This window comes from Semicossyphus pulcher, unplaced genomic scaffold, assembly GCF_022749685.1.
Source record: "Semicossyphus pulcher isolate SPU_LCO1_2020_fin unplaced genomic scaffold, fSemPul1.0.p SCAF_18, whole genome shotgun sequence".
Lineage (NCBI taxonomy): Eukaryota > Metazoa > Chordata > Actinopteri > Labriformes > Labridae > Semicossyphus > Semicossyphus pulcher.
The window spans coordinates 9554469-9565911 of NW_027211691.1; the positions used below are offsets into that span (position 1 = coordinate 9554469).

The 11443-nt window shown below is 45.7% G+C and overlaps 1 protein-coding gene across 1 annotated transcript; it reads left to right on the forward strand.

Annotated features, from left to right (window-relative positions):
• Positions 1–822: 822 nt before the first annotated feature.
• On the forward strand, positions 823–10899 carry rdh10a (retinol dehydrogenase 10a). Its single transcript, XM_069667792.1, has 6 exons — positions 823–1384; positions 1776–2011; positions 7399–7497; positions 8595–8740; positions 9212–9343; positions 9452–10899. Exons 1-6 carry the CDS (start codon positions 1099–1101, stop codon positions 9573–9575), a joined length of 1023 nt encoding a protein of 340 aa, XP_069523893.1. The 5' UTR covers positions 823–1098; the 3' UTR covers positions 9576–10899.
• The last annotated feature ends 544 nt before the right edge of the window (positions 10900–11443 follow it).

Genomic DNA, 11443 nt, shown 5'->3' on the forward strand with positions numbered 1-11443 from the left:
GGCATGTTTGTCTGTCTTTAGGGTCAGTAGGCCATCATAATTACCTAAATGTTAGGCTGAAAATACATATCAATGTATTGTATTTCTCTATGAAAACATATGGATGACTAGCCTTTTTACGTCTGCTTTGGTACGTAGCCTCCCTTATCGATACACTTTCACTTTCCGCAAGAACTGATCGCCATGGATCAAAGGAAGGAAATAGCTGTAATGTGTTATTAGACCACTGACCATGGGGCCTGTATGCGTTTAGGTAAATATAGTTGAGTTATATCATTAAATGACAAAAAGTTGGAATATGTTTAAGGAAGAACGACGGTTTAGTTTTTTCCATGTATGGGCGGACATTGACCTGGACCTGTAGGATATGACCTGATGTGTGTTTGCCTGAAATCTGCATTTCCTGCTGGAAAAACTCCATATCAGCATATTTAGTAGTTCTGAAATCGTAATCCCGGTCTAATTTTAAAATTTTGCTAAAAATCTGATTAGAAACAAAATCTCTTGTAATATTAAGATTACTGGTTTGATCTTGTTTAACGTTGTGTTTCCTGAAATAAAAGAGATAAACAGCTGTAGCTTTTAAATAGTAGGAAAGCTTATTCTCTGATCCTCATTTGAGATATTGAATTGGGAGAAAAAATGGCAACAGATTAGTGTTAGGTAAAATCTTCTGGGTTACATCACCTCTGACTGTGTGTGTGTATGGACCAGGCGCTTCATTCTGACAGGCGCTCAAGTCTCCGTCCTATTGGGTCCAGCGCTGATGGGTGGACTGAATAAATAGCGAGAGAGATGCGGCTGAGGATGAGATGAGTGGAGGAGCAGCAGAGGAAGTAGGAGGCACGGTCCGTAGTAGCTGCTCATAATAACTCACTGCAACTGGACTCTGACTGAGCAGCATCTGAACTCTCTGTTCACTCTCTTATTGTAGCTTTTCCTGCCTTTTTTTCGCCACTTTTGTTTGTGAGCGTTGTTCGCGTCTCGTGCGTGCACTGTGAACCAAGTTTGTCCGCGTGACCCTACCTCTCTGCTGCAAACAGGTTAAAAGGAGGGAGACATTCGCTGCTTCTTTGAATAGTTTGAAAGCTCGTTAAGATGATGATAATTCTCGCGGAGTTCTTCGTGGTCATTTTGAAGGTGCTCTGGGCTTTTGTGACCGCCGGGGCTAAGTGGGTCGTGCGGCCCAAGGAGAAGAGCGTGGCGGGACAGGTGTGCGTGATCACCGGGGCTGGAAGCGGCCTCGGGCGGCTCTTCGCCAAGGAATTCGCCCGGAGACGAGCGATACTGGTGTTATGGGACATAAACAGCCAAAGCAACGAGGAAACAGCGGAGATGGTGCGGCAGATTTACCACGAGCTGGACACTCCCATTACCAAAGACGGTGAGACTGCTTTCTTTAAGATGTCACCTGTTTGTACGCATGGTCAGCGATTGTCTTGAGTGCTTCTGTTATGTTTCTGCATGTTTCACGAATACTAGCAACAGTATTATTGTAGGCAGAGTGTAACAATGAACTCACTCAAATGTTTCACATAGCAATGGCTGCAACGCATCACAGGCATCTATGCACACCATCTCAGATGTTCACTTTATAAATGCATGCTCAGGTTGTCTCTTGTGTGCAAACTTTCACTCAAAAGTAAGCTTTTAACATGAATAAAAATCCCTGAATAATATATTTATATGCAGACTAACAAAATATAACCACCTGCTGAAGAACTACTTTATTGGTCCCACTTCTCATCTCTGTTTTCCTCTCTTCTCCCTTTCAGGACCTGTTGGAGGAGTGGAGGAGGTCCCCCCTTTCCAGCCACAGGTCTACACCTATGTGTGTGACGTGGGAAAGCGGGAGAGTGTGTATTCCACAGCCGAGAAGGTGCGTCGAGAGGTGGGAGAGGTGGACATACTGATCAACAACGCCGGCGTCGTCTCCGGCCATCACCTTCTGGAGTGCCCCGACGAGCTGATCGAGCGCACCATGGTGGTCAACTGCCATGCACACTTCTGGGTGAGTTGCACAAGCACATAAACGAGTAATAGAAAAAGTAGTGTGTGGATAAAAGGACCTCCAACATGATGGTTTGTGTCTGCCCCAGTTTCCATGAGCACACTGTTATCAAATGTGTTTACAGTGAAGCTAGATTCACAGGAATGTTTCCAGTCTGACTTGCATGCCTATTCATAATCTGCTCCTCCTGTGTGCCAGAATCAGAAATCAAAGGTGTGTCACTTTGTATGCCTGCAGGATTTAAACAATCTGACCATAAATGGTTCCCATACATTTTCAAATTTCTCCGCTTAGTTTAATTCTGCAGGGGAAAGTCACGGGTTCGACTTTTGAGTCTTGCCTTTGCTGCTCCTTGGCAGCCGGAGACTGTGCGTGATGATCCCTGTGGTATGTCAGGCCTTTCTTCTCCTCTCCTTTGCCGCGCATATCTGCACAAGTCAGATTGTTTGTGACGGATGCAGGCGGTTCTGTATGTAGGTGGGTTGGATCTGTATCAGATCAGCGCAACATGTTTTGTTGGCAGGCAGTTATTTGTTGTGCATCAGATTTGACTCTGGCTCCATTCCTGTGGGTTTTTTCAGTGTGAATCTGAAAGGCCACGTGGGTTTGATGGAGTAAACATGTTGCACTTTAGATAAACAAGAGCTGCATCTTTGAACGGCATTCTGCTTTCACATCTTTGAGTGCATTGAAAGACATAAATTGCAGCGCTGCAATTAGAAATCCCTTAAGAGCGCGGACTGAGAGATGAGCGTTTAGCATTTAAGCCTGTCTCCTCCCAATCTTAACAGACCCAGTAATGATAATTGATTGCATTGCTTGGCTACGGCCACCGCTGTGGGACAATTGTAGTGATTGTGCACAAATTGGTTTCAAGGCCTGCTGAAGAGTACATTGCGAGGATTGAGACTGTTGGTTCTGAATTAACCATTTGTCACGATATATTGAGCAATGTGTATAATGGAGCTCTATTTAAGACTGGCTGCAGGCTCTGCTTTTTTTACTGCATTCCCCTTGATACAATGACGCTTCGGTGATTGTGAAGCTCCCTAATTGAGCATGCAAATCTCTTGTGTTGTCCGTCAGAGAGGTTGTGTATTTCCTCCTTTTTTTAAAATGACGCTCCATTCAACTATTCATGCGCCTCTCCGCCGGCTATCTCCACCATCTTTTTACATCCAGGATTTGGAGTCAGGATCCAGTGGTTGGGTGGCAGATTTTTGGATTTTTTAATGGGGGTCTGTGTTTGTGTTCACCCATACTCTGTGGAGAGGGTGGTTTCTTTAGGGGGGGTGGCGGGGCAGATGAAAGAGGGACTTAATGAATGGCAACAGGCAGAATGGAGGATGTGGTTCATTAAAGACACAAGCTACATGAATAGAGCTTAGACTAACAGGGATCTGTCCACTTTCCTCTCTTACACAAACAGTACGGTTAGTCACCGCATGCAGGTGGTTCATTATACAAACTTTTGTTTTTGTCCTTCTTGAACAGCATGTTTTTTTTATGACTTAACCAGTGCCCTAGTTAATTTTCTTTAATGCTTTCAATGCTAACATTTAAGGGGTCATACAAAAAAGATGGCTTTGACTTTTCTGAATTTAAGAACCCCTCATCTCTTGTTGTTTTAATTGACGGAGGTGCAGATGTTTGCATTCCTCGCCCTTTTTGTCATTGCTATTTCATTCTCCCGGGAGGTGCAGCTTGTCAGGCAAAACTGTAAAGACTTTGATAACTCAGGGAGACGTCAGAGAAGCAATGTCAACCCCCAAAACTTCTGCATTTACTCCAGCAAGTTAACCCTCAAGAGCAACACAACAGCAAAAGTTTTCCTTAGTTGGACAGTATGGTTGGAATAAGACAAGGATGGAGACATGAGCAGGAAATGCATTGAAATTGTAGTTTGTGTGGGTGTCTGTCAGACCCCACACTCTTCTGTCCTCCTCCCTCAGGCCCCCGTGACTCCTCCCAACCTGATTTGGAGGCAGTGGGTGCAGCTGCATGGCAGTCACGGAGGCCAGCAATGTTCATCCGGTTCTGCCACACACAGACAAACGGCTATGATTCAGCACCTCATTTTTTTTCTATAAGGAAATAGTGTTTAATTTGATGCTTTGATTTTTCCAGCTGGTGATTTGTGATGTTCGTGTCTCCGTTTTTTTAGTCACACAGGGACTGTGCAGGAAGTGTCCCCCAGAGTTTGAGGATTAGTGTTTGTGTGGTGGAATGACATGAAAGGAAAATCATCCTCGGCAGCATCTTGAGCTGCTTATCCAACAGGTGGCTTGCGAACAATGAGCAGTATTTCCGCGGCCCTCTTGTGGAAATCGAACCTCTTGTAGTCCAATAACATGACTGGGATGGTGGCGGGAAAAGAGCAGGGGGAAAGAAAAAGAGGAAGGAAGGCAGTGGCGGCCCATCCACAGGCGAAGGCGAGAGGGTAATGGTAAGCTGCTGCTGACCCACTTTATGTGACAATTGCTTTCTTGTCTGTGGATCAGCTTGACAAGATGCCAGGCGACAGGAGCCAAGTTCCGCAGGCCGCATTCCTGCTGTAGCCAGAGAAAGGAGGCAGCCAGGCAGAAGGGTCCTACTTGACTGGTTTTATATGGGCCCCTCCTTGGGCCTGATGCACCTGTACCCCTCTCTAGAGCCAGCAATGAGTGCTCTCAGGACGGGGTCTCTCGCTCGCTGCCTACCTGTTCGTATCCTGAACATGAATCGTAACCTTAACCCACCCCTTTTATTCATCTGAACAGTTTAAAAGATGCAGATTGCTTTCATGTGACAAGGAGCTGCATGAAATCCGAATGTTTCAGTCACTGGAACCGAACAATATCGGCTTTTTAGCTCGGAAAAATGAGCAACTGATTTATAAAAATGGTCTCATTGTTTCAGACTAGAGGGGCTTGTATGTGAGAATTTTTCAAAAGGTTGGCATTTAGGACCAAAGTCTAACTTGTGATTTGTGGCAAATCACACTGAACAACCATCACTGCATTCATTCATAGCGTTTAGAGACACAGGGCTCTTTCTCTTAAAAGTGTTTGTAGCGCCTCTTCCCTCGCTTATTGATGGGGTTGCTCTCCAGGTAAATTGGATTCCTCTTGTACAACCAGCTGGAGGGTTTCAGGTTCAGTCAACTGTAGCCTGGCCACCATAACCTGACCAATCTACACCCATCGCCCCTGACGACCAGTAAACCTGACCCACTCAAATTCCCAGATCTGTTGTAGGATCAGACGAGCTCCTGAGCTCCGGCGTTTCCCTCCTCGTCCAAGGAGAATCGGCCCAATTAAATGACCATCTGGTCCGACGCAAAGGCCAATATTTTGTTCATATTCCTGTTGCGCTAATGCATCCTGACACCCCAGCTGCAAGAAGCTTTGTGTGGCTTAAATGCTCCTTGGGGCACGCACCAATTAGGGGGTGCAGCGGGCAAGGCACCCCCACATAGGCCAAGGAGGCCCGACTGTGTCAGCGGGTAATTTAGCGGAACAAGGAAGCGTTGAGACCCAATTACGGCCGCTCTGATGTCAGACACGAGCCCCTGGTTGCCTTCACACATTTCGTGTCTGAGAGGTCAGCGGGGGTCATACCCGCATGCCAGAGCTGCCATGAGAAGCAGGATATGAAACGAGGGTGGGAGCGGGCTGAACGAGAATCAGCCTTTCCTTTTATCAGTTCCAGTTATTTTCACACCACTCAGCAAAATTGTCCAGTTGTATCTGAGTGTTGGCTTTCATCGTGGAGTATTGTGCCAGATCAAGTCATTCTCTCAGAGCTGCTGTGGGAGTGGGAAACTTTGGCTCCAGTCAGGTATGGGCATATCTGAAGTTAATGCTTCATTTGCACGCAACTCCCTCCCTCATCCGCTGCCATTCTGGCTCACAGAGGCCTTCCTCAGCTTTTACCCGGAGCCTCGTGTTCTCTCGCTCCCTTTCTTTGGGCCTCATCAGTCAATGAGTTAAATATTACAGGAACTTGAAAATTAATGTCCTGGAAAAGTGCAGATGTTTGGAGCCGAGTCAGATCAGTTACAGTGTACCTGGCTGTAGTATAAACTCCAAAACAGTGACGCAAGTTCAGCCCTTCTACGTCTGAATCTGACTTATTGCTTCCAGTTTCAGTTATCTCACTCAACAAGGAAAAAGATGTCTAAATGCAGATGTAAAACACAGTCCGTAGGTCAGATGGATTTAATCTCTGGGTGCTTTTTTAATGAGGCCTTTTTTTCCTCCCTTGCCAGTGGTTTCATGGCTGTACGACCTGGTACCATGCACTCTCTGGCTCTGTGCTCCCCTCCAGCAAATGTTTAGAGGAGGCTGAAACATGCCTCCAGCCAGGTTTAAACCAATGAAACTGTTCTTTAAATGTGAATTATAACAACTTGAATGTTATAATCTGGTATTTTAACGTGTCAAATAGATGAATTCACTGCTTAAATACTTGCTGCAGCACCATCGGGAGTCTTGTTATTGTGCTAAAAGGCGTCCTCAGTGATTTAAGCTGCAACCTCAGTGGCAGGGTGTTGCAGCCTTCATGCATTGTTCCCCCACGATGGCACATCTGACATGAATAGATCTAGCAGTGCTCCCAACAAAAGGCCCGCTGCTTGTTTGCAGACCTCCCAGTGGGAGAGTGATTGGTCAGTTCCTATCATTGCCGTCACATGTCACACCTGCTGATTGGCTCATGCTGTGTCCAAAGTCAGCAGACGGGCAGAAAGAGGAACGGATCCATAGCTTAATCAACTCCTCTCTCCTTTTCTCTGTCCGTGAATCTGCTCCCCCAGCGGGGTTTCTCTTCTCACCTCGCCGACTCCTGTTGGACCCACTCAGGCTCTCACGTGGCACTCCGGTGAAACTCTTTCATCTCCGAGCTCATCTCGCTGCCGATTGTTCTGCTTTTTTTGGGGCAGGGTGCAGGGCTGCGCGGGGTAGACCGGAGGCCGGATTGTATTGTTGTTGAGTGAACGGAGGCCTATGATTGGTGTTGTCACCAGGTCTTTAGAGCCGGGCACCAGATCTGTGTGGGAACAGAACAGATTGTACAGAAGCGCGCACACCACATACCTGTTTTGTTCCGTGAACGAGGGGGGGAAACCCGCATCCTTCTCTTCCTTCAGCATCCACTTCACACCTACCAGAAAAGAGTTTTATTTTGAAGAGCTGCACCTCCAGCGCTCAGACTGATCTTTATTTTCATGCCTGTTATGAATTCTCATTCAGACGCCTCTCTCTGCATCACCATGGAGAAGCGGGAGAAACACACGGAGAGGGAGGCAGAGAGGATCAAAGGGCTTTGGCACAGACAAACTGCACAAGTGAACTAACCTTCCTCTTTTTCTTTCTTTGCCCTTCTGTCTCTTCTGTCCTTCCCCGCAGACCACCAAGGCGTTTCTCCCCAAGATGCTGGAGCTGAATCACGGGCACATTGTGACAGTTGCCAGCTCCCTGGGTTTATTCAGCACAGCTGGAGTGGAGGTTAGTATCATACACAACAACACACACACACATCCCCATCGTTCCCACCATCCAAAACCAGTGCTTTTTCTCCGAAGCGCTCGGCGTGCCAGCGAGCACACTGCGCCGGGGGAGGTTAGGCCCCCTTTCTCTAGTTGTCCCTCCACCCGTTAAATTAAGGGACACACATGAGCGTTGGGGAGCCTCTTATAGATTCTTCTATCTGCAGCAGTGGGGGTGTTGGGGCCCCTATTGGGCTCTGGCCCCGGGGCCAGAATGAGCTGACAGCTCCCCGAGGGACAGAGACATCTTCATCACTGCTTTGTGAACAACTCCGGGCTCACTCAGTATTCAGCTCACAGCAGCGTTCAATGGATACAGTTTTAGTTTCCTTTTTTTTTTTTTTTGCCATAAGTGCAGATTCTTTGTTATTTTAATGCATACAAAAATACTGAGTGGACTCATTTATCTCCATAACTACAGAGGGAGTGAAGTGGTAGCCCTCTCAGAAGGCTTTATTTTGATATTCCAGCGAACAGTTCTCATTTATCCCCTCAGCGTCAGTGGTGTCATATTCAGATCGTCCGCAGGGACTACTTCTCCGTTCGCCTTTGTTTTTATAGCTGCACTTTTGCTTTTGTTGCACAAGCACTCATCCATAATGATTAAGTCCCCCCTTCAAAGGCCCTGAAGTTTAGTCAGTTTCTCTTAAGCTATTATGCTTCCTGGAAATGCCTCATATGTGATTTCAGACGCGCACATTCATTTCAGGGAACCAAAGCCCTCACCTGTCATGTGGGCACAGTCAAATCTCTTTATCCTCCCCGTGTTTATCGACATGCATCTGTGTTTGCCCAAGCCCTTTTTTTTACAAAGATTATTTCCACGGCGAAACCACATCAAAACCTTCCCGCCATGCCGAGCGGTCTCCTGATGCACCGGAGAAGAATGCTAATGAAACCGTAGAGCAGCCGACAGGCTCGCTCAGGTTTTTGTGGCTGTATCATTAACAGCAAGGAGAGCCCTCTGAGCCCGCGGGGCATGTTTGATAATGTTCTCTGTGGTCCCTGGGTGCAGCGTTTTACAGGGCTAACCTGTTCTCTCTTTATTCCCCACAGGATTACTGCGCCAGTAAGTTCGGTGCCATCGGGTTCCACGAGTCGCTGAGCCATGAGCTGAAGGCCTCGGAGAAGGACGGCATCAACATGACTCTGGTGTGCCCTTACCTAGTCGACACGGGAATGTTCAAAGGCTGCAGGATAAGGTACGCTTGGCCAGTAATTGTTTCTGTGTGCGCAAAAGCTACGCTGCACCTGGGATGAGTTTATGTTCTCTAATTTGCAGCGTATAAATTTGCCTCAAACACCTTTTTGAAGTTCAAAGCAGCAGCTGACTGTTTGTTGTTTTAGCGATATTATAAAGTCACTGTTGGTCAGTGCTCTGCTTTAAACAAAGAGGGCGACTTTCCCAGGGGAAAACCTCAACAACAGGTGCACCTCGGCCGTCCCCTCCTCTGCTGCTGTAATAGTCCTCACTTTGTTTGATGGTTACAGTCGGCAGGTGGCACCTATTTGGATTTACTGTCCCTCCGCTGTGGAGTGATCAGTCTAGCTGTGCTTTCTACAATTACAACTGCAGTTTGATTTATTCCGATCAAATCTTACGGCCAAAATTCAGGAAAATGAATGACTGAAAAAGTCAGTCAGGTACTCATCTGTTATTTCTTTCCATGAAGGAAGGAGATCGAGCCTTTCCTGCCTCCCCTGAAGCCAGAGTTCTGTGTGAAACAGGCCATGAGGGCCATCCTCACCGACCAGCCCATGATCTGCACGCCTCGCATCGTCTATATGGTCAACTTCATGAAAAGGTGAGACGCCTCCTTACATTCCCATTTCCTGTTTTCCTCCCATACACTGCCTCATTTCACTTCCTCCCATCTTGCGTCACTAATCTTACCTCCCTCCCGTCTCCACAGCATCCTGCCCTTCGAGGCCATCGTGTGCATGTACCGGTTCCTGGGCGCCGACAAGTGCATGTACCCCTTCCTAGCTCAGAGAAAGGAGGCCATGAACAACAACGAGGCGAAGAACGGGATCTAGGGGGGGGGGGAGCGCTGTTTGTAACCCGAACAGAGGCACATAAAACCTGCAAGCATGAGGAAACAACCACTGAGGATGAAAACGGGGGAAGACGACAGGAAGGAAAGAAGGAGACTGAATCTAGACTGGTGCACTTGCATTGAGCAAATGCAAAGGTTTACCATATTGTTCCTCTGGAACAAAGAAAGCTGTGTACTACACAAAGGATTTATTTGACTTTGTTTGTCTTTTTTTAAGTTTAAAGAAACCAACATGTATATTATGTGTCACTAGTTTTTGAAATCATACAGAAAAAGGTATCCAATAATTAACTATTTACGTAATGTAGTCACCAGCCTTATCTAGTGTCATTGTGGAAATATACAGTATGTTACTGTACAAACAGTAAAAAAAATTCACTTTGATTTATTTTTGTAGACATGCACTGTAATTTCTGATGTTTTTTCTCTCTCTACACTGCCAGCATACTCTGTGTAGGAAGGTTCAACACAGCATTACCGCCCAATGTCTCCCTGTGCAGAGGCTCTTTTTCAGTTCAGCTTGTGCCATTTAAAACCAAGCCAGACGAATATTTCACAATAAAAGTTTACCATGTAGCATATGTTTATTAAGAAGTCATTCCAAATGGGACTTTTAAAGGCCAGATTGAGGCTGAATTAAATCTACACAGGAGTTTCTCGTCCATTTTATATGTTCCTGTATCAACTGAACTCTCAAACGAAAGAGGAGCATAAGTGACGCCTTCAGAATGTACTGCTTTGGGAGAAACTGAGAGACACGCCCTCATTTGTCTTTATGTTTAAGATCTGACGTGTTTATATTGTAAATTTATGTTACCAATATTATTTGTTAAAAAAAAAAGTAACCATTCGTAGGCTGTAACTCCAGGCGCTGTCCCGACACTGATGTGTGGTTGAGGGGAAATGCATTAAAGACACTAGCTCTCCATTATTCCCTCCAAAGTAACACTTTAACTCCTGTCCATTGTCCACCGTGTCCAGTTAAAGTGAAATGTAAATGTTTTAATGTTGTGAGTTCCCCAGTATCCCAAAATGACTGTCTGTCTCCACCATATTTGATGTATGAATATTTTATATACCTTTTTTTTGGGACGACACGTTTTTGAATTTCAACGACATTCCAACAGGCGTCATCCCTCCAGTCACAGCGATGAGCCTAAATTCTCTACCTCTTAATTTTTGCCATTTTTTATTTTGACAGTATGACATAAGCCTCTTTTTTTGTAATTTTCTGAGCAAATGTGGTTCCAATGTTTAGTGTCTCTACCTAACTTAAATTAATAAAAGTGATTTAGATTATTAAACGCTGTGTGGTTATTACGTTGTTAGTCTTCATGCTATCTCGGATACCATCGGCTACAGTCTGACGACCATATAGCCTCTGCATTGTTTACAGAAAAAGAACCCGTTTCTAACGTGATTTACGGCTCTTAAGTTTGCCGAAATTTCAACATCATGATGCAGATTTGTAGAAAGTAAAAATGAAGCTTTGTCAGGCGTGTCCTCAAGAGGAGAAGGAAAACTACTTTTAAAATGCTCGTTTGCTGAACGGAGGTCGGATCGGTCATTTCTGATGCATTCGAGGGAGTGGGGAAATATGATCGCTGATCGGCTTTCGTGACACAGCGTCAAGGGAATTTCTCTCAAGTTGAATTTTTGATCTCAGATAGTTAGCTGAACTTGTAGTCTGTTTATAGAGATTAATAAGAACATAAATCATTGTCAGATGACCATCACTAAAATCCACGTCCCTATTTCTATCCAAGAATCTGTAAATGGAGATTAGTCGTCATGTGAAATCTCAACCTGATTTGGCAGGAAATGTTGTTTACATCCATATTCTCGGAA

What these genes read in the sequence shown, in the direction of transcription:
- rdh10a (XM_069667792.1), top strand. Translation starts at nt 1,099, where the DNA reads ATGATGATAATTCTCGCGGAGTTCTTCGTGGTCATTTTGAAGGTGCTC. An exon ending in CACTCCCATTACCAAAGACG is followed by an intron (nt 1,385 to 1,775) that starts GTGAGACTGCTT and finishes TCTCCCTTTCAG; the next exon opens with GACCTGTTGGAGGAGTGGAG. An exon ending in TCAGCACAGCTGGAGTGGAG is followed by an intron (nt 7,498 to 8,594) that starts GTTAGTATCATA and finishes TATTCCCCACAG; the next exon opens with GATTACTGCGCCAGTAAGTT.